Source organism: Ceratotherium simum, chromosome 29 (genome assembly GCF_057802395.1).
Source record: "Ceratotherium simum simum isolate JZ-2026a chromosome 29, ASM5780239v1, whole genome shotgun sequence".
In the NCBI taxonomy this organism is placed as follows: Eukaryota; Metazoa; Chordata; class Mammalia; order Perissodactyla; family Rhinocerotidae; genus Ceratotherium; species Ceratotherium simum.
The window spans coordinates 23,463,704-23,487,272 of record NC_141928.1 but is presented as its reverse complement, the minus strand read 5'-3'; the positions used below and the strand labels follow the sequence as shown (position 1 = coordinate 23,487,272).

General features: G+C 38.3%; 1 protein-coding gene across 1 annotated transcript in view; it reads left to right on the top strand.

The window, feature by feature from the left end:
- HSDL2 (hydroxysteroid dehydrogenase like 2) overlaps positions 1–23,569 on the top strand; it is a 68,489-nt gene that overhangs the window by 28,112 nt on the left and 16,808 nt on the right. Inside the window, exons 6-8 of the mRNA XM_087419290.1 lie at positions 824–922; positions 11,093–11,287; positions 13,294–13,365. Of these exons, the coding sequence (XP_087275416.1) occupies positions 824–922; positions 11,093–11,287; positions 13,294–13,365 (366 nt within the window). The remainder of the gene's footprint in view (positions 1–823; positions 923–11,092; positions 11,288–13,293; positions 13,366–23,569) is intronic.

The following is a 23,569-nucleotide window of genomic DNA, read 5'->3' as shown; positions in this document are numbered from 1 at the left end:
TGCACAGATCTTAATGGTTTAGTTTGATGAGTTTTGACAAATGTATACGCTTGTTAAACCAACACCCAAATTAGATAGGGATTTCCATCATCCCAGAAAGCTCCTTCAAGTCCCAATGGGTGTGTCTCATTGTATGTAACTTATTGTTTAATAAAGTTGATTAAAAACTGTCCATGAAATACATTACATTTCACAGCAAACTAGTGACTTAAGGAGAGTATGCTAAATAACAAACACCCACACTTTCATCCTTTAAAAAGAAAAAAAAGGGGCCGGCCCTGTGGCGTAGCTGTTAAGTGCGCGCGCCACTGCTGGCGGCCGGGTTCGGATCCCAGGCGCGCACCAAGGCACTGCTTGTCCAGCCATGCTGTGGCGGCACCCCACATAAAGTGGAGGAAGATCGGCAGGGATATTAGCTCAGGGCCAGTCTTCCTCAGCAAAAAGAGGAGGATTGGCATGGATGTTAGCTCAGGGCTGATCTTCCTCACAAAAAAAAACACCAAAGGAAAGAAAACATTAAGAAACAATAATGTAACTTATCTCTATATTAAGAAGAGTGCAAGTTTATTATTGTTTCTTTTCTTTTAATAAATTATTAGAATGGAAATATATAAAACTAGTTTATTCCTGTTCAGCTACTTCCATAAAAATGGTTCTTTTAAAAACAGTACATTTTAAAAATTATATTTTGTACATATTATATTATTAAAGAATTCTGAAAAAATGTATCAGGGAGGAAATAGTAATAGAAGGAAATTGGTTATTTATACCCACAAATTAGTTTGTTTCTTAATTAAATACCATTCGTTGTGGTTTCTTTCAGCTTATACCATTGCTAAGTATGGTATGTCTATGTGTGTGCTTGGAATGGCAGAGGAATTTAAAGGTGAAATTGCAGTCAATGCATTATGGCCTAAAACAGGTATGTGCTTAAAAAAAATCCATTTACAAGATTCTCATTTATTGTCCTTGACACTCTTGAGATGCATCTTGGGTGGGTAGGGTGGGGTGGGAGTGAGTAGACTATCAAAGGTAACCTCATTCTGTCTGTTGGGAAATAAGTTAAACTTTTTATTGTACATGTAAGGCCCTTTTCAGTCATCTTCTATCTTTGTTTTTGTTTTTTTTTGTGAGGAAGATCAACCCTGAGCTAACATCTGTGCTAATCCTCCTCTTTTTGCTGAGGAAGACTGGCTCTGACCTAACATCTATTGCCAATCCTCCTCCTTTTTTTCCCCAAAGCCCCAGTAGATAGTTGTATGTCATAGTTGCACATCCTTCTAGTTGCTCTATGTGGGATGCGGCCTCAGCATGGCTGGAGATTCAGTGCGTTGCGCGCCCGGGATCCAAAGCCGGGCCGCCAGTAGCGGAGCTCGCGCGCTTAACCGCTAAGCCACGGGGCCAGCCCAGTCATCTTCTATCTTTGATTTAGACTTCATGACTGACTCTTCAGCCAATTGCTATACTAGAAACATTGAACACTGGAACACTTGAAGAGTCTCATTAAAGCCAATAGGAAGCCAACTGTGCTTCCCTAACCTTTTCTCCATTCTCATTCTTGGTACTTTACTAAATTCTGCAGATTCTCATGCTTTTATTTTCCCTTCACATATCCCAACAAATTCTTGTTTACTTTCTTGTATTCTTACTACTTTTGTTTTTTTCCTTTATAAAAAGCTGACTTATCTGTACTTTCACATGAATTCTTCTTCTTTTTTTGTGTGTGTTGAGGAAGATCAGATAAGCCCTGAACTAACATCCATGTCAATCCTCCTCCTTTTGCTGATTAAGACCGGCCCTGAGCTAACATCTATTGCCAATCCTCCTCCTTTTTTCCCCTTTTTCTCCCCAAAGCCCAAGTAGATAGTTGTATGTCATAGTTGTACATGACACACATGACGCGGCCTCAGCATGGTCAGACAAGCAGTGCGTAGGTGCACGGCCGGATCCGAAACCGGGCTGCCAGTAGCTGAGCACGCGCACTTAACCGCTAAGCCACGGGGCCGGCCCCCACATGAATTCTTCTGAGTTCACAGAGTGCCTAGACTCCCTTACAGAAGAGCTTGCCCATGGTTGGGCTTTGTGTGCAGCTTTAGAATTAATGTATGACAGAAGCTGATGGCTTGCAGCCTAGGGAATATGCTGCATAACGATGAGGGAGACCTGTCAAAAATGACAGAAAGGGAAAGGCCGTCCTTCTTGTGGGTTCTTATTCTCCACTTATATATTATAATAGTTTAAGGGAGGAAAAAGAAAAGACAACTTATTTTGTTATACATTTTTCCATATATTTAGTAAATAATGCCTGTGAAAATGTTAACTTCTTTCATCTTAAATCTAAATGGCAATCCTATCCCAGAAAAGTATGTTTAATGATAAAGTGAGTACATAGTGGGAACCACTTTTTCATTTCACTTTTTAAAAATTTAACAGGACCTTCGTTACACTAATATCAGAACTTAAACATGCAAATTAGTGTGGCCCCTTTTCCAGGGAAACTCCTTAGGAATCAATACTGGTGTTTCTGCTCCTGGGACAGTGCCCTGCACATGGTGGTCGCTCAGATATTTACTGAATGAATGATATTTTTGGATTGCTTTTGCAAGTATCTTCATATTCTTCATTACGTTCCTTGAAACCTATGGATGGCAAATTGGAATATTTTCCACTTATTTGAAGGCTAGAGGGGTTTCTGGGAAGCTGACTGTTAGAACTCATGTTCTTGCCATCCTCCCTTTCCAACTACCAGCAAACTCCCCTGCGTGGAGCAGCTGTGGGGGTGGCAGACAGGCAGGACTTGGAAGGAATGAACAAGGCATTGACTCTATGAGAGAAGTAACTGAGACACTTGTGAAGGACTTTGTTCTCCTCTGGGCCAGAGGGCAGAATGGGGCCAGGAGAGAGCACTGGAGAAAGAAGAAATGCTCAAAATCCTGGAGAGAGCTTGACCCCTGGAGATCTGAGGACCTCAACAGGGGGATTCAACAGCTGCGATAAGTTTTTCCTACCCTTGAGGCTGGGACGGTGAGGACACCAGGGAAACTTCTTCTTTACACCCCCAAATGGATTCAGTGACTGGCACATTTGATATATTACCTACCCATGGGGCAGAGACTGCTGCACGTGCCCTTGCTGGCAAGGTTGCCATAATTTAAATTATCCAAGGGTGAATAGAGCAATGAGGAGACAAAGCAAAAGTGCAGTGTAGCTAAGGGGATCCAGTATCCAGACACAAAAAGAATAAACAAAACACCCAGAATAGCAGCTGTCAGGAAATAAAACTGCTGAAGAAAACAGAATACCATGATTAAATAAAGACAGCAGCTACTTAAGAGATGGAATTATAGCGTGAAAAGTGCTTTCTGGAACTACACAAAGATTGTGTTTTGAATTTAAAAATATATAGTAGTTGAATTGAAGGATTGGATGGTCACTGTGAACAACTGAGTAAGTAGCTTGGAAGTTCAAGTGCAAGAAATATCTCAAAACACAGAGCAAATACACCCTAGAGAGAAAGAAGAGAGACTTGGGGGACTTCACATGCAAATATCAGGAGTCCCAGAGGGAGGAAAAAGAACAAATTGTGGAGAGACAATAATTGAACTAGAGATAGAAAACAATTCCCTTGAGCTGAAAAAACAGTGTGTAGTTAAAAGGTTTACCAAGTTTGAGACTGAATTTGTTGGGGGCGGGGAAGAAACCTAGGAGTATCTCAGAATTTCAAGGATAAAAAGAAAATCTTACATGTTTTCAGGCAGAATATATGTTACTTACAAAGGAAGAAGAACCAGATTACAGACCCTTTATCATCAACACCAGAAACTAGAAGGCAGTGGAATAACATCTATAGATTACTGATAGGAAGGGACCCAGTCAAGATAACATTTATTGATAAGATGAAAGGAAGATATGGGGACATGCAAGGATATCACATTTGAGGAAAATTTTCTAGAAAGATGCTTAACCAAACAGCAAATCAATCAGCAGAGACTTTTCAAGATAAAGGGAAATGAAGAGAGGAAATAATGGCAAGCAAATAACCCTGTAATAAATATGGTTAAATGTAAGTGGTTATGGTAGAATGACTGAGAATATCAAATATAGGTTCCAAACTATCTAATGTTGTATGCTTTGGGGGGATAAAAAAAAAGAACTCTTAATGTACAAGAGATACTGTAAGAGGAAACTTTAAGATTATTCTCTAACCAAAAGCACTAAACTCTCTTTTCAAAACCTGTAAGTTGGGGAAGGGAGAAATAAGGAAGTAATTGGATTCTAAAGGGCTCCTACGAGTAAGGGAAGATTGGGGAAGGAAAAATATTCTAACAGTCTCATCTTGGGGCAGCCACAGTTCTAGATGGTATGTTTTTTAAAATATTATATTTTCTGTTTGATGCTGGGATATACAGATGCCTTTGGATATTAAAATTATAGACAACTACCTTTCTAAACTTATTCTAATAAATTATCTGTAGATTCTTTTGGATTTTCTATGTAGGTAATCATATAAATTTCTTCCTTTCCAATTATTTTACCCTTGGTTTCTTTTTCTTCTGCTTTACTATGCTCACCCTCTCCTCCTTTTCCTTACCTTCCACCAGTAGATTTCTCTTTTTTTTTTTTTTTTTGAGTCCAGCAAGGTTTTAAAAAATGTTGTTTATTTATAGTTTTATTGTAATTAGGCAACCCTTTAGAGTATCTAATTCATCATATTTCCAGAAACAGACTAGTCATCCATTTTTTATGAAATATATTACTAGATATTTTATATTTTTTATTCTTTTTTCAGTATATTTTCCAATTTATTATCAAAGTATATGTAAAAACTATACATCTTTATGTTTTATAAATGTATCAGCAAACTGAACTCTTTTTAGTACTAAAAAGTTTTCACAGATTCTCTTAGATTTTTCAGATTGACTGTCTTATCACAAAAGGTGATCATTGTGTCTCTGCTCTTTTGGTATATGTTAAATTCTTTATTCATCCATTTCTTATTAAATTAGCTAATACTTTCAAAACAATGTTGAATAGTAACAATAATAGCAAGCATATTTCTTGGCAAAAATGAGATTGCTTTTGTTTCATCGTTAAATATATGCAGTTTCTTCCATTTTGTTTTTCCTTCAGTTCTTGCATCCTTTCTGCTACCTGATGCTGCACTGGTATTAAATGTGGTAGTTAAAGCACTAAAGTCTTACTCGATTTGCTGGAAATGTTTCTATCCACTAAGTGGATTTGACAAGTTGGTGACTTAACTACCGTAAATCTATGTGTAAGCTCTGTTTTGCTTATTAAAGTTGTAACATTACTTTTGTGTCATATCTCACACTTGGAACTATTAGAGAATTAAAAAGAAGAAATAAAACACATTGTTACTGTCCTTAGTGGTTTAAGAATTTTGTTTGGGCAAATAAATGATATAAGTATAATGCAGTCAGAGAAGCAGTCTACCGATGTACTCTTCAGATATGTGTACTCTGATTGAAAAGTCTAAATAGATTTCCCAGATTAACACACTCTGCATCTTCTCTTCTCTGAGAGCCTTTGCGCTTTTGGACTCTCAGAATCACATTTTATTTTTTTTGTTTTTTTTATTAACACGTTTAATCTGTCCTCCAGATTCTCAGGTAACCATAGAATCTAGTTAGAGTAAAGAAATGATAGAATAGATGTTTGTTAAACATTCAAATGCTGTTGGTATTTGAAATCATCCAGTTTCTGTATTGCCCATCTTGTTCTTAGCTGTGTGAGCTGCAGTAGCTCTCTGCACATAGTGTCCCCTTGTATAAAATTAGGATTTATAATAAATAATCGCTAAGGCCTTTTATTACCAATTTTTCAAAGACTGAGTTATGAAAAATTTCCAACATATGTACAAACACATACACAAGTAGAGAGAATAGGGCCCCATGTACTGTTCAGTTTCAGCCATTTTCAACACATGGCCAATTTTGTTTCACCAGCCTGTATGCCTCCATCCTTTCATCCTTACCTGTACCCCCACTGGATTATTATTATTTGTGTGTGTGTGTGAGGAAGATTGGCCCTGAGCTAACATCCGATGCCAATCCTCCTCTTTTTATTGAGGAAGATTGGCCCTGGGCTAAAATCCATGCCCATCTTCCTCTACTTTATATGGGACACCGCCACAGCATGGCTTGACAAGCGGTGCGTCAGTCCGTGCCCAGGATCCGAACCTGTGAGCCCTGGACCGCCAAAGCGGAGCACGTGCACTTAACCGCTATGCCGCGGGCTGGCCCCCCACTGGATTATTTTAAAGCAAATCCAAGTCATATTGTCATTTCATCTGTAGATACTTCAATATATATTTTTAAAATATATAAGGCCTCATTAAAAAAAACCCATAAAATCATTATCATAGCTAAAAGTCATTGACACTAATACTTTAATATCATTAAATATCCACAGTGTTCCAGTTTTCTCAAGTGCCTTGTAAATGTTCTCTTTGCACTTGGTTTATTCAAATCAGAATCTAAACAGTTTCCACTCATTACATTTGTGTGATATGCCTCTTAAATATTTTAATCTATAGTAGTTATACTGTTAAATTTTTTTTTCCTTGCCACTTATTTCTTGAAAAACCAGGTCATTTATCTTGGAGAATGTCTGGCATTCTGGATTTTCCTGATTCTCCCCATTGTGTCACTTAATGTATTACTATATCCTCTAAGGGCCTTTATATTGTTTATTCTCGTTCTTCTTCCCTCTGACATTATTTTATTTAGTCATTCATCACTGAACAGATATCTTTTGGACAGTCACCATGTGGCAAACACTGTGCAGGGTACTGGGGATACTTCTTTGGTCTTTTCCTCTAGTAGATGACTAGGTTGGTAGGAGTTGGCTGTTAAAAGAACATTTAATCTAGCATTTTTACAAAGTATTATAGCCCTAGGGTACTCATGAGCTGAACTGCCACATACAACAACGTGAAACGTAGCCAGAGTTCTAGCTTAGAAACAAATGAGGGATTTCTTTTCATCTTTGCTCCCCATCTGCTGTGTAGGGTGAAGGGATTTCCTCAGCTCCAAGCAATAATGAAAGGTCCAGCGGCCTATGATGTTGAAGCTGGGGAAACAGTTCATTTTTTTGTTCTTGAGTTGTATGAGTTCTTAATATAGTTTGGAAATTAACCCCTTGTCAGATACATGATTTGCAAATACTTTCTCCCAGTTGGTGTGTTGTCTTTTTGTTTTGTTGATGGTTTCCTTTGCTGTGCAGAAGCTTTTTAGTTTGATGTAGTCTCATTTATTTATTTTTTCTTTTGTTTCCTTTGCCTGAGGAGACATGGTATTCAAAAAGATACTGCTAAGACCAATGTCAAAGAGTGTACTGCCTATGTTTTCTTTTAGGATTTTAATGGTTTCAGGTCTTATGTTGAAGTCTTTAATCCATTTTGAGTTATTTTTTGTGTATGGTGTGAGATAATGGTCTATTTTCATTCTTTTGTATGTGGCTGTCCAGTTTTCTCAACACTATTTATTGAAGAGACTTTTCGTTTCTCCATTGTGTGTTCTTGGCTCTTTTGTTGAAAATTAGCTGTCCATCGATGTGTGGTTTTATTTCTGGGCTCTCAATTCTGTTCCATTGATCTGTGTGTCTGTTTTTGTGCCAGTACCATGCTGTTTTGATTACTATAGCTTTGTGTAGTATTTATTTAGTCATTCCTCAGAGATAAGTTACTGTTCACACATGGTGTATTATTCTGTCTACTTATGTACATGTTTGTATATATGTTGGAAATTTTTCATAATTCAGTCTGTGAAAAATTGGTAATAAAGGGCTTTAGAGATTATTTATTATAATTCCTAATTTTATACAAGGGGACACTAGGCACAAGAATATATGTGTGTGCTTGGTGGAGGCTGGCAGGTGTTAAAGAGGTGAGACAAGCTCTCTCTCCAGAGAAGAAAGGAGTCAATGGTGATGCTGATGTTTGAAGCCTGATATGTACTCCATATGTTTATGTGAAAGGAAATCTTCAATTGATTTTAAGACTGTTATGGTCTCTTTTGAGCAAGCTGTGATCAAGAGAATCAATCAGAAGCTATTAGATACTTCTCCAGTAAGTCCTTAATAAGACTTAAGTTGTAGGGTCACTTTTAGGATTCTTGTTATCTAAGACATATTAGCTTTCATTACAAATCTAGTTTATTTTCTTACCTAGAAATAATCAGTGCATTTCATTTGGTTGATCCTGTTGTTAACCTGTTTTTATTGTTATCAGTTTCATAACTTGTTGACTTAGCCTGTTAATATTGCAAAAGCTTTGCTGAGAATAACTATGGCTCACTTCCTGATTCTGAGTGTCTGTTTGTGGCTCCTTTGTATTTCCCATAGAAAGATCACTACAGTAATGATAGGTTGTTTGGAAAAACCATTCCTTGTTCTTATGGGGGGGGGGGTGTGTGTGTGTGTGCTTACATGACATGTTCTTAATTAAGGATTTTTAAGAATTTGCATGCCCTTCATATATAGTTTACATTGAGACTGGAGTGTATATATAAATGCATATAGTCTCAATGTAGACTATATTGAAATATTTACAGAAAAATTCTATAGTTTATGGGAGTGAGATGATAACGAACTCTAAGAACATTGGTTAACAAGGTATGACCCGTTAGTCACATGCTGACTAAGAGCCTGGCTCTGGAGTCAAGCCGCCAGGTGTTTAAATTCTAGCTCCTGTAACCTTAGGCGAGTTATTAACCCCTCTGCGTCTGAGTGCTCTCATCTTAAAATGGGAATAATAATAGTACCTACCTCATAGAATTAATTCAGATAATGTATGTAAAGTATGTAGCAGCATGCCCAGCACAGGGCACACTTAATAAATGTTAGCTGACATCTTTTATTAATAAAATATCACTTCAAGAGTGAGACCAGAGCTCTTGAACTGTTGGTTAAGTAAAAAATTTACTTGGCGCTAAGCCATGGGGCCGGCCTGGTGGCGCAAGTGGTTAAGTGCGCGCGCTCCGCTGTGGCGGCCTGGGGTTCGCCAGTTGGGATCCCAGGCGTGCACCGACGGACTGCTTGTCTAGCCATGCTGTGGCGGCGTCCCATATAAAGTGGAGGAAGATGGGCATGGATGTTAGCCCAGGGCCAGTCTTTCTCAGCAAAAAAAAAAGAGGAGGATTGGCAGATGTTAGCACAAGGCTGATCTCTCACAAAAATAAATAAAATAAAATAAATTAAAATAAAATAAAATAAAATAAAATAAAATAAAATAAAATAAAATAAAATAAAATAAAATAAAATAAAATAAAAAGGGCCGGCCACATGGCTTAGCAGTTAAGTGTGTGCGCTCCGCTACTGGCAGCCGGGGTTCGGATCCTGGGCGCGCACCGACGCGCCGCTTCTCCGGCCATGCTGAGGCCTCGTCCCACATGCAGCAACTAGAAGGATGTGCAACTGTGACATACAACTATCTACTGGGGCTTTGGGGAGAAAAAAAGGAGGAGGATTGGCAATAGATGTTAGCTGAGAGCCGGTCTTCCTCAGCAAAAAAAGAAGAGGATTAGCATGGATGTGAGCTCAGGGCTGATCTTCCTCACAAAAACAAAACAAAACAAAACAAAAATTTATTCCTAGTAAAGGAACTTTAGCTGTAAGGTAGAGATGTATCTTCTAACTCAGTGCTATTAGGAAATTCTCCAAGTTAATTGTGCGCTCTCAAACAGGGATGTACTCTAGAATGTAATTGCCATGGAGGTAGGAGCTCTTTGTCTGTTTTGTCCACTCATTTGTCCCCAGTACCTATAATAGTGCCTGACTACAGTAAGTGCCTAATAACTATTTGTTGAATGAATGAAAAAGGGTCAGTGGTTCAAAAAACTACAAACTTTTCATCTTGTGGACTGGACTGAATTATGCAAGTTATTCCAGTATGTAGTGATTTTAAATGATGGTCTAACAATGGTATAGAGAGAAGTTTATCTAAATTACCAGAAACTCTGAAACTTAAAGTACATTTAAACAAGTTGACTTGCATTGCTTTAAACGTAAGCTAAGATATATATAAGTAAATTGAGATAAGTTACTGTTCACAATTTTGATAATGTGTAATTAGTAATGTACTATTAATGGTAGAGTTTCAAGTTACTTTATAAAAAACATAGAATTTAAAAAGTATGTCGGGCCGGCCCGCTGGCTTAGCGGTTAAGTGCGCACGCTCTGCTGCTGGCGGCCCGGGTTCAGATCCCGGGCGCGCACCGACGCACCGCTTCTCCGGCCATGCTGAGGCCGCGTCCCACATACAGCAACTAGAAGGATGTGCAGCTATGACATACAACTATCTACTGGGGCTTTGGGGGGAAAAAATAAATAAATAAAATCTTTAAAAAGTATGTGCACTGAAAACAGTGAAAATTATATGCAGATAATAATAGTAATTATCTCTGGGTAGGGGGATTATAGATAACTTAAAAATTCTTTGTTTCTCTATATTTTCTAGTATTTCTGACATAAAAGTAGTATCTGAACTTAAAAGGGACCCCCAGAAATTCACCCACTATTTACAGCGTGCTTATGGTGCATTTGTCGTTGCTTTAGGCACTGGGGATACAGTGATGAACAAGAACATAGTCTCTATATTTCTAGTAGAGGAGAAAGAGAGACAATAAACTTAGGAAAGATGCTCCTTTAGAGCATCTTTAGAGACAGGAAACTGAGGCCAAAGATATTAAAGTGGCTTGCCCAAGGTCACAGCATAGTGGGCATAAAAATCCCAGTTACCTGATTTATAGCTCAGTGCTCTTTCTATTATACCTTACTGGCTTTCTTGACTGTCAAGAATGGTATGCAGATTCTTGAGCATTCTAAATCAGAAGTCTAATCAAATTTTTCTGTGAGTCTCATGAAGGGATTCTGTACAAGGCAGTGTTGTGTAGAATAAGGAGCTGGGTTTTCTACCCAGTCATGTCAATAGGACATTTGGCAAATCCTTTCAGTTCTCTGGACCTTGTTTTCATCACCTGAGAAATAAAGAGATGAGCTGTTTTTCTTGTTACTTCCACAGTCCTATTATTTGATTTGGAGTTATGTATGTGTGTGTTTGTTTTCTCTACAGCCATACACACTGCTGCTATGGATATGCTGGGAGGATCTGGTATCGAGAGCCAATGTAGAAAGGTTGATATTATTGCAGATGCTGCATATACCATTTTCAAAAAGCCAAAAAGTTTTACTGGCAACTTTATTATTGATGAAAATATCTTAAGAGAAGAAGGAATAAAAAATTTTGACATCTATGCTGTTAAACCAGGTAATGCTTATAGTTTTTAAAAGTAGTGATGTGTTTTTCCTTATTTTCTGCAATGAACACACATATGTTTTGCGTGCATGTTTATGTGATTATAAAATTAGTATGCTCTTTTAAAAGCTGTCCTCCCAGTGAAGAGGAAACCCATACCAACACAACTTTAAAAAGAGAGAGAGGAAAAAATAAAAGTGAGTTGAGGGCTTTTAAAGTAATATATAGATACAGATCACATCGGCTATTAGCCATTTCCCGATCTTGAAACCAAAAATGAAAATTAGTTTTTAAGTTGGTCTTAAAATTACAGAGTAAAAATTTTATTCAAGGATATGCTAACAGATGATACAGTAGTGGGTTTTTTACGAGAACTTTTTAAGATTATGATCTCTTTCCAAATGTTTGTCTCTTAAGTGCAGCCTCTTAAAATAGCTTCATGAGAGATGGTGAAGGTGAGTGAGCAGGGTGTGATTTGAGAAGTTCTTGGGAAGCTGTTGTTCAAAAATAACTCTTTCTGTCTGTAATTGCAGGTAATGATGGTGATGATAATGCATTTTTGCTTTATGTATAAGATAAAATATATACTAAATCATATACAATATAGCCATTAATGGGAGTTATAGTTATTTGTGCTCAAGTATATTTTAAATATTATTCATGAAGTTGAACTTCTAGGCGACAGAATCACGTTTGTATTTCTGTCATCCTGTCTCTTCAGTTTGAACTGAATTGAATTAAATAGCTCTTTACAGTTTTATAAGGCACTTTTATACACATTGTCTATTTAACCTTCATAGCAATCCCGTGAGGAAAGAAGTATTGTTCAGTGATTAAGAACATGGAATTTGGGAGACAACAATCCAAACTCAGATTCCGGCCTGGCTGCTCGCTAGCTGTGCAGCGTTAGGCATGTCACCCACTTTCTCTGAGCCTCACTTTCCTTACTGGTAAAATTAGGGGAAGGATACCTACCACACAGAATTTTTGTAAGAACTAGATGCAATAATTTGTACAAGGTGCTTGGCACCATGCCTGGCACATGAGTACAACCACAGCGTTCAGTAGTTAATATTTACAGTAGAAAAACAGGCGCAAAGAGATGAAGCCTTTGCCTGCGAGCAGTCTGCTAGTACCTGGCAGAACCCGAACCAGGCCCAGGTCTGCTGAGTCCTGGTTCAGTGCGGTTATCACTGTAGGTTTTAAAGATACAGTGTCATTGTGCACAAAATTTTAAATTTGATTTAAATTAAAAATCCTATCAGGGCCGGCTCTGTGGCTTAGCGGTTAAGTGCGCGCGCTCTGATGCTGGCGGCCCGGGTTCGGATCCCGGGCGCGCCCCAAGGCACCACTTCTCCGTCCAACGCGAGGCCGAGTCCCACGTACAGCAACTAGAAGGATGTGAACCTATGACATACAACTATCTACTGCGGCTTTGGGGGGAAAAAAATGAATAAATAAAATCTTTAAAAAAAAAAAAAAAAAAAATCCTATCAAATGTTGAGAACTTAATATGATTAGGTACTATGATAAGTGTTAGGATATAACAAAGACCAATGCACTCCTGCCCTTCAGTTTTTCTAATCTTCGGAGAGGGAAAGTCAGACAGAGATGGGAAAGAAGTCCTTCTTAATGAGGAACTCCCCTCTGTCCGGGGGCTAGGTAAGAAATGAGTCATGAGCTCTTTGGAGGGATGTAGGACAGAAGGGTTGCATGGATAGATGAGAAGGGGGCAGAGGCTCCTGGGAGAGCAGTTAAGGGCTTAACATAGCAGGTGACTGTGGTTGGATCTTAAAGATGAAATTTGCCATAGGAAAAGAGGATAACTGGGTTATGGGAAAAATATTTTAGCTTAATGAAGATCGGTAGTTTGACAGTTCTCATGGGGGTCTTTTCCACTGCACCAGAATGATCGTTAAAATGAAAACAGATATAATGTTTATTAAACAGATGTTAAAATCTTAATATATATTGAAGTTGTTACATTAACCTGATTATTTTTGGGGTCAATTTTTCAGGCCATCCTTTGTTACCAGATTTCTTCTTAGATGAACAACCAGATACAATTACCAAGAAAATGGAATCACATGGTAAGCTGTAGACCATATTTTATGTAGGAAAATGAAAATACTGACTTATGTATTTATTCCAGAATATAGATTTGGATATTTTTGCCTTCTGCTTTTAAACCATTTTGTAATTTCAACTAGACGAGTAATGTGAGGTCTTAGTTAATTCTAGCAAAGAAGGTTGTCTTTTCCTTATACCAGTAAGAAGTTCTTAAAATATTCTTTTTTTTTTTTTTAAGATTTTATTTATTTATTTTTTCCCTCCAAAGCCCCGGTAGATAGTTGTATGTCATAGCTGCACATCCTTCTAGCTGCTGTATGTGGGACGCGGCCTCAGCATGGCCGGAGAAGTGGTGCGTCCGTGCACGCCCGGGATCCGAACCCAGGCTGCCAGCAGCAGAGCGCGCGCACTTAAGCACTAAGCCACGGGGCCGGCCCTTAAAATATTCTTTTTAATTGGTTAAAAAGAACCCCTTTTTTAAGGTTTTATTTCTTTTCCCTGGCACTGTCTTTAGGTATTTTGTGTTGACGTGTTATTTTATTTTGAGGAAAAACATGTCACATCAAAGTACCTCTAACACCATTCTCAGAGTTTGTGGCTAGGTGACTACTTTCTGGGAGAAATTAACTTCAAAGGAGGTTTTGGTTTTACTTTGTTTTGTTTTTGTAATTCAGAGACAATAGCCCCCTTGAATTGGTCCAGAGTTTACATTTGAGTCTTTGTGTTGTGGCATTATGCCGCTAGTTTACTGAAAGATGTCAGAAGAAATACTCTTGTATCAAATACCCACAGGGAGAATTTCTCTCATGGTTTGCTAACAAGAATAGCTGTGCTTCTTCTGGGCTCTTACCTTATTTTTATCTTATAGACACTGTGAGTCTCCTAAGTGATCATAGATTCTTTAAACAGCTGCTAGAAAATTTAGGAACAGATTTCCTTCAGCAAACCTGTACAACCTTACCGCAACTATAGAACCTTACCACAGTGCATTTTAGTGTCAAACCTTATTTCCAGCTTAATCTTATCTCTTCTGTCTGTATTTTTTTTGTCCAAATTTTTTGAGATAGTTTAAAAAAATTATTTAGGTAATAAAAGAGGCAACTTTTTTTTTTTGTATTACAGAACATGCAAAAAATATAGAAAGGGGGCCCGCCCCGTGGCTTAGTGGTTAAGCATGCGCTCTCCGCTACTGGCGGCCGGGGTTCGGATCCCGGGCACGCACTGACGCACCGCTTCTCCGGCCATGCTGAGGCCGCGTCCCACATACAGCAACTAGAAGGATGTGCAACTATGACATACAACTATCTACTGGGGCTTTGGGGAAAAAAAGGGAGGAGGATTGGCAATAGATGTTAGCTCAGAGCTGGTCTTCCTCAGCAAAAAGAGGAGGATTAGCATGGATGTTAGCTCAGGGCTGATCCTCCTGACACACACACAAAAATATATAGAAAGGAAAAAAGTTATTAATAATCCCACTACCTAGAGATAGCTCTTTTTAAAATTTTAAACATTTAAAACATTAGATCTTTGATTTGGTTGCCGCATGGATGTATCAGAGTATTAAAACAAGGCCGTCAGTCTTTTTCTGAAAAGGCCTCTTAAAAAAATAGCAGGAATTAGAGAGCTTATCAGAGTCTGGAAGAGTCTAGTCTTCAAATTACGCAAGTCCAAAATCATGGTTTTTGCCCAGCATCCTAAGATTGGATCTCTCTTTTGGAGGACGATATACATAAACTGAGCTCATTTAAATTCCAAATTTAAATAATAAGAACCACTTATTAAGCATGTGTATTCATTTTGTTTTTCAACAGATATTTATTGGTCATCTACTATGTGCCAAACACTGTGCTAAGTACTTTGCATGCATTGTCTCATTTAATATTTATGATCCTACAAGACAGGTATTATTATCCTCATTTTATATCTGAGATCACACAGCTGGTAGGTGGTAGAGCCAAGATTTAAATTCATATTTCTCTGATTCCAAAGCCCATAACCTTAACCAGTAAACTTAAATTGCTTTCCTAACTCCAGAATACTTCAAGTCCTTTAAATTAGCCTATTACCCCGCCAGTAATCCAATTTATTAATTTATAATGAAGAGTTGCCATTTCATGGACTAAATGTGTAGTTGCTATGATCAGCCTATTCTCTCCCGTTGGGCGTGATTACATAGGGAACAGAATCATAATCAGAAGGGTGTTTCATGACCATGGAATCAGGACAAGAGTGGTTAGATAAGTAAAATGTAAGATAAATGTTTATTGTCATCAGGCTTTGATAGGGACAGTTTTGCCTATGGGATCAGAATATGTCCAGTGCATTGACTGCAATCCGTATATCCATCTCCACGTGAGGGATGCCCTCATCCTTCTGTTCAGAATACTCCAATTCCTCTGGCTAAAGCTTCTCTTCCCCATACAGTGCTGGAGAGAGCATTTACCTCTGTAGCTCTCTTTTCCCTAGTCTTCCTGGTTAAGTAAACTGCAATTCCGCTTGACATTTTCTGTAGATATATTAATATAATATAGTCTTATAGCTGATAGTCCAGTATATCTGGCCTGGGATCTAACTTATCTCCTTCAGGCGATTTTTTACATCCAGATCCAGATCCATTGTATGTTGAGTTCACAGTTTCTCTCTCAGAGGTCAGTGTATGTCCCTCATTTCCAGGGGGAAGAGGCTCACATTTCTGTTGTACCCACTACTTAATAATCCTGTTAACATTTGATTGTACCTTTTCTGGAATCAGTGCTACATATATATTTGTTTCATATAATCTGTATGTAATTATGTAATATATTGTAAACTACGTGTATAATTTTTTTTTTTTTTTAAAGATTTTATTTATTTATTCATTTTTTTCCCCCCAAAGCCCCAGTAGATAGTTGTATGTCATAGGTTCACATCCTTCTAGTTGCTGTACGTGGGACTCGGTCTCGCGTTGGACGGAGAAGTGGTGCCTTGGGGCACGCCCGGGATCCGAACCCGGGCCGCCAGCATCAGAGCGCGCGCACTTAACCGCTAAGCCACGGAGCCGGCCCCACTACGTGTATAATTTTAATGTGCTTTTTTCCTCATATTAAAAGCAATACTGTCATTTCTTCATTGATACCCCCCCACACACTGTAACACAGGGAGCTCACTCAGTCTTTTATTTCTTTTTACCTCCAGTTTATTTTTGTTGTTTTCTTTAGTTATAGTTTTAATTGTTTCTGTTCCAGTTGTTCTGGATTTTCCTCAGAAACACTTATTCTTAGCCTGACTACTCTTTCCCTTTCCCCTGTAGTTAACCTCATCTCTTATTATTTCCATCTTTTTGTTCTTTTCTTCTGCATTCTGGGAGGCCTTTTAAGGTTTGTACTCTATGTTACTGCTAAGATTTTGCCACTTCCATCTGTCCCATATTGCCTCTAATGCTTAGTTTAATTTTGCTGTTGTACTTTTTGTTTCTCATGTTTCCCATTTCCTTTTTCATTTTATTCTATTGTCTTTTCATCTCAGCCAGTTATATATGACTTTCCACCCCTGTTTCATATAGTTTTCATGTGGAGGAATTCTCGTGGGTTTCATAGTAAGTTATTTTTAGATATAGTCTTTTGCTCTTCAGAATAACCTTCCATTACCCTTGTGGTACCTTGTTTTTTCAAAGGCATCGGGTTACTTTTTTCCCTGTTAATTCATCCTCATATAAAGAGATATCTCTAGAGCTAGTGTAGGCAAATGATAGGGATGTATAAGTTGCTTTTGGCTCCACTCCCTGTCCATCTGGTGGAAATCCTCTCTCAGAGCTGTAGTTTCTCTTATGGTACCTGTTAGGCATATAGCTAGTGCCAGTGTGCAAGGCTGACATGGGACCTTCTTTTACCTCCTCTGCTTAACAGCTACTCACCCCAGCATGCCCTCCTGCCAGGGTTCTTCCCCTCCCCATCTTGATCAGTCTTACAGGCTTTGGGGCACGTACTTCCCGGATGAACCACCACCAGGGCTCCCCCAGCTGTCTGCTCCTCTGTTATTTGGGAGCTACAAGCTTTGAAGTGTGATTTGAAAGATGGAGGCTTTCTTAAAAAGCAGCTTCATAGAACAGACGGACAAATCCTAGTCTTCTCGTTGGTGCCAGCCTAGAGTCTGATCCAGTGGTTTAAAAATGTGAGAACCTTTCCTCTTTGTTTAGGTGAGCAGAATTCTTCTTCCTTCGAGATCTTGCACGAGGCGAAGCACAGGCAGTCCTGTGTTTCTTAGGCCGACTCTGGCTACCTTAGACTTACTGACCATTTCTCCCTAGATTCTGACAATAGATTGTGTGTCAGTCTAGGTGATGTTTAGTATTTGTATTTTTTAAAATACATTTTTGTATTTATTTAGTATGAAGTTAGGAGAGGCTGTGTCAGGGGCTGCTAGCCATATACCTCTTTAAAAAAATTATTTAGGGCCGGCTCCGTGGCTTAGCGGTTGGGTGCGCGCGCTCTGATGCTGGCGGCCCGGGTTCGGATCCCGGGCGCGCCCCGAGGCACCACTTCTCCGTCCAGCGCGGGGCCGAGTCCCACGTACAGCAACTGGAAGGATGTGAACCTATGACATGCAACTATCTGCTGGGGCTTTGGGGGGAAAAAAATGAATAAATAAAATCTTTAAAAAAAAAAAAATTATTTAGATGCTGTAAATAAAATAAATTAAAAAATAAATAAAAAATAAATTCTCTAAGTGTCTCTTTTCCAATAAAGCTTACATATTTGTAGTGTACTGACTGTATCTTTCAAATATATTACTGGTTTGTTTTTTGTCTTCTGAAGTTTTGTTCTCTTGCACAGTCATCGTGCGACATCTAAATATTCCAGGGGATAAATTATGCAATTTATCGCTTGGCAAATGTCTTCCAGGCTGCACTAAAGTTTTTGCTGCAATCTTCTGGGCACTTCAGATGATACTGATGATGTATCTTGATTAATAGACAAATCACCTGCAATAGTCACCTACTAGTTAGGGAGAAGTTCCGGCAGTTATTTATTTATTTATTTATTTATTTTTTTTAAAGGTTTTATTTATTTATTTTTCCCCCAAAGCCCCAGTACATAGTTGTCTGTCATAGCTGCACATCCTTCCAGTCGCTGTATGTGGGACGCGGCCCCAGCATGGCCGGAGGAGCGGTGCCTCGGTGCGCACCCGGGACCCGAACCCGGGCCGCCGGCAGCGGAGCGCACGCACCCAACCGCCAAGCCACGGGGCCGGCCCTCCGGCAGTTATTTATATGACAAATTTAGTTCTCTCTGACGTAACTACCAAAACTAAATCCTGCCTATATATTTCCTGCCTATGGGAACATGAAGGAAGCCTGTGTCTTTGCTATCCCCGCTTTTAGCAGCTTCTGCTTGGTCCAGTTCTGGTGAGTTTAGGTCTTGGTGCTGTGTTCAGCATTTATGTTGGCTATGTAAAAATTAGATAGATGTAGACGAAAATGTGGAGGAAGTATTACTCAGTGATAAAGCTGCAGGCTTTGGAGTCAGCCTGCCTGGGTTTGAATTCCTGCTGTGCCACTTACTACCAGGGAACCGTGGGTGAGTTGCTGAATATTCCAGTTGCCATTTTAAAACCTCACACTTCTTTTTTACTTTAATTTAATCTTGCACTGTGTTTATTTTCTTAAACAAATTGAAATGCTTTCTGGGACAAGGCAAGTTATAAATCAAAAGGGGAAACTAACTTTTGTGTATTTATATCTGGTCATCTTGTGAGTTTTTTTTTTTTTTTTAAGACTTTTAATAGTCTCTGATAGACAGTAGTCGTTGAAAGCATAGACTTTGGAGTAAGTAAGACAGATCTGGGTTTAAATCCTGCCCCTGCCACTTACTTATATCTATGACCTTGGACAAGTCACTTCAGCTTTCTGAGACAATTTTCTCATCTCTAACTTTCCTTATACAAGTATTGAGAGGATTAAGTAACTATCATAGTGTATCCTCTTGTGAATTTGATGTAGTCAGCCCCCTATAAACGTTAGTTGCTGTAATTATCATTGAGTATCTTGAATTTTCTAAGTGATCTAACTGTCTGTATATAATAATCACACTTTATAGGATTATTTCTGGTATATGTTTTAATACACTGACTTGAACTTCCAGGAGGTTAATTGAAAATATTTATTTTACGTATTCTTATTTTATTCTGAATTTTAAAGGAGAAATCTTTAGATTTTACCCATAAGTAAGGGATTAGATGTTGGTTACGATTTTTTTTTTTTTGGTGAGGAAGATTGGCCCTGAGCTAACACCTGTTGCCAGTCTTCTTCTTTTTGTTTGAGGAAGAGTGGCCCTGAGTTAACATCTGTGCCCATCTTCTTCTGTTTTGTATGTGGGAGGCCACCAGAGCACGGCTTGATGAGTGGTGTAGCTCTGCGCCCAGGATCTGAACCTGCAAACCCGGGCCACTGAAGTGGAGCGCATTGAACTTAAGCATTATGCCGTCCGGCTGGCCCAGGAATTTTTTTTTAATCAGATAAAAGTTAGATTAGTGTCTATATTTTTTAGTGTAATAAATTTGTTGTATTTTGAATATGGTAATCAGTTAGCTTTTTTCCTATGTTCTTTTCCTTGAAGGTTTGAAATATCTCATCTGCTAAATCGTTTGGTCTTTTCTGAAGTTCTTTCTTTGGAAATGTATTTATTTTCTCATTAAATTATTGGCTTTTTCTAAAATAAAAAATCAGAATTGTCCATTTGAAGTTTTAAAATTTATTTCTGTGGACATGTAGTATATTCACTTATAATTTTTTAACTTTCCATATTTATTTTATCCCTTTTCTCTTTTTAAAGTTTTTCTCTCCTTTTATCCTTGATTAAATTTGCCAGAAAGTTGCCAATTTTATTGTATCTTATTTTTTCTCAAAAGAAACAGATTTTAAATTTTAGTTTATTTTTCATTCTACTGCTTTTCTCTTTTCTGATTCCGTACTGTTTTTGTGTGTGTGTGTGTGAGGAAGATCAGCCCTGAGCTAACATTCGTGCTAATCCTCCTCTTTTTGCTGAGGAAGACCGGCTCTGAGCTAATATCTATTGCCAATCCTCCTCCTTTTTTTTTTTCCCCAAAGCCCCAGTAGATAGTTGTATGTCATAGTTGCACATCCTTCTAGTTGCTGTATGTGGGACGTGGCCTCAGCATGGCCGGAGAAGCAGTGCGTTTGTGCACGCCCAGGATCCGAACCCGGGCCGCCAGTAGCGGAGCGCGCGCACTTAAACGCTAAGCCACGGGGCCGGCCCAGTACTTTTTTAATAACAACTTTATTGAGATATAATTTACATATGCCAAAAAATTCACCATTTTAAAGTGTATAGTTTAGTAATTTTAGCATGAATTGTGCAACCTTCTGATTCATTAATTTTTTTGTTTTTGCTTTACTATTTTCTTCTTTCTTTGAGGTTACACATTTTTGTTTCTTTTCTCACTTGTTAGGCTAATACTTTTATTCCTTTTAAAATAATAAAATAATTTTTGACTGTGCATTTACGCCCTTAATATAGCTTTGGCCACATCAAATAGATTTTGTTATGTACTTTAGTTAATTTTGATATAATTTTAAATTAGTCTGTATAGAAAAACTTAGTATAACAAAGTGTAGAAAAGCTAAGCATGGTACCAAGACTTAAACAAAATTTAAAAAATCAGACATAACCCACCATCCAAATATAAAATACAGTTTGTATCTTGGTTTATTTCCTTCTAGTCACTTTTTTTTTTCCGAATAGAACTTAAAATTCAGACCAGAAACATATATTTTACCAGATTGGATCATGTTATATTTAATTGTCTATATTCTTTTTTTTACTTAACATTATATTGTGAATATTTTCCATGTCTTCAAAAACATATTTTTGAAATGGCAACTTAGTATTATATACCATCACATGAATGTAATATTTATTTTACTGGTTTGTTAAGTGTTTCATTTTATAAATGTTACAAGATTTTCTTATAGTAGATCACTAAAAGTGGATGATGAGGCAATGGAAGGCTGCTGATACATATTACCAAATTTCCTTCCAGAATTATATACCTACTGGCAGTATATGAGTACCTTCCTCACTGCAGTGTCAGCATTAAATATTGGAATACATATCTGAATTTTTAAATTGGCTTCTAAATAATAATATCATAATAATATACAGTGTGTCCTATTCACTTACATTGGTATACAGTTGGAAAATAATTTATTTTCAGGGATATATTTAGAAGTAACATTGCTCAATATAGGCATTACAAAGATTGTAGAGCATTAGATATTATCATGGGAGGGCACCTTTTTCAAATTTAAAGGGTGAAAATGTACCAGGAACTCTTGACAGAATGTCATGTTTTCAAATTGTAGGATAAATGTATGTGTGTGTGTGTGTGTGTGTATTCATATATTCAGCCTTATATTGTTTAATTCAGTGTCCATTCAGACTCACCACCTGCTCTAAAATAGTGTCCCATCCTTTTCCAGTTCTTGCTTTTGTTTTGTAATAGAACCCATCACTTTTTGACTCAATTTTTTGTATGTGTGTATTTGCATATTGTCTACACTACACAGGTTTCTTGTGATGTCTTTGTCTGGTTTGGTATCAGGCTAATGATGGCCTCAAAGAATGAATTAAGAAGTGTTCTCTCCTCTTGCATTTTTTGGAAGAGTTGATGAAGGATTGGCAGGCATAAAAGAACCGAAACTTAAATGATTGATTCCATTTATATGTAGGCAAAAATGAGGCAAAACTAATCCATGGTGTTAGATGTCAGGATAGTTTCTTTAGGTAGTAGAGAGAGGGTGGCAATTAGGAGAGGCCATATAGTGGGTTTCTGGGGTACTTATAATGTCCTCTTTCTTGACCTAGTTGGTGATGACACAGTATATTCACTTTCTGAGAACTTTTTGAGCAGTATACTTATGATCACTGTTTATGTATGTTTTTTTTTTTTTTTTAAAGATTTTATTTATTTATTTTTTCCCCCAAAGCCCCAGTAGATAGTCGTATGTCATAGCTGCACATCCTTCTAGTTGCTGTATGTGGGACTCAGCCTCAGGATGGACGGAGAAGTGGTGCCTCGGTGCGCGCCCGGGATCCGAACCCGGGCCGCCAGCATCGGAGCGCGCGCACTTAATCGCCAAGCCACGGGGCCGGCCCCTGTGTATGTTATACATCAATAAAAAGCAGTGCCATGCCAAGGGCAAGGCAGTTGTCATTTGCTCTGGGTGCAGGCATAAAGGGGTGTACTCTCTGTAGTGAATTTAAAAACAATAACAAAACTGACTAAAAATTTTTAAGAAAAGAATATATCTTCTTTGCTCCATTGGATTTTAAGGATTTCATCTTTAATATGTGCTTGGACTTTAACTTATAAGAGGAGAAGGATTTTATTGTTTTTTTACGTGTCTCTGGAAACACAGTGGAAGGTAATTCATATTTAACAAATTTGGGGTACTTTATGTTGCCTATGTTGTATTCTGGAGTATCGTTATGCTGTCAGTTAGAGTTCATTTAATAACCTTTGGTGAGGGCCGGCCTCGTGGCTTAGCAGTTAAGTGCTCTCGCTCCACTACTGGCAGCCCGGGTTTGGATCCGGGCGTGCACCGACGCACCACTTCTCCAGCCATGCTGAGGCCGAGTCCCACATACAGCAACTAGAAGGATGTGCAACTATGACATACAGCTATCTACTGGGGCTTTGGGGAAAAAAAAGGGAGGAGGATTGGCAATAGATGTTAGCTCAGAGCCAGGCTTCCTCAGCAAAAAGAGGAGGATTAGCATGGATGTTAGCTCAGGGCTGATCTTCCTCACAAAAAAGAAAAAAATTAAAAAAAAAAAACCTTTGGTGAGTTATATTGGACAAGATGGCTGGGTATAATTTGAGTTGGGAAATAAAATGGAGAGTTAATTTTCAGGCTAGGTTACAGATTGGTCTTGGAGTTAATTTAATTAATGAATTGTTCTGACCTGTTTCTGGGGGCAACCGCCAAATGGCCCACAAGTGATTCCAGGGGATAAATAAAGGAACAGAGGTTGGTAGTGGCGACAGCTTCATGCTCTGGGAGTTGAACAGTCCTATGGACTGCAGGTCTTCTCCCCTGGCTCATCATATGCTGAATGGTTATGGCCAATGTGTTAAGTGGATACAAGTTAAAAAATGTAACGTCCCTTCCCCTGGCCTTGTGTTTGTAGGCAGGGGGCCTTCGTGAGACTAATAATCTGACCTCCT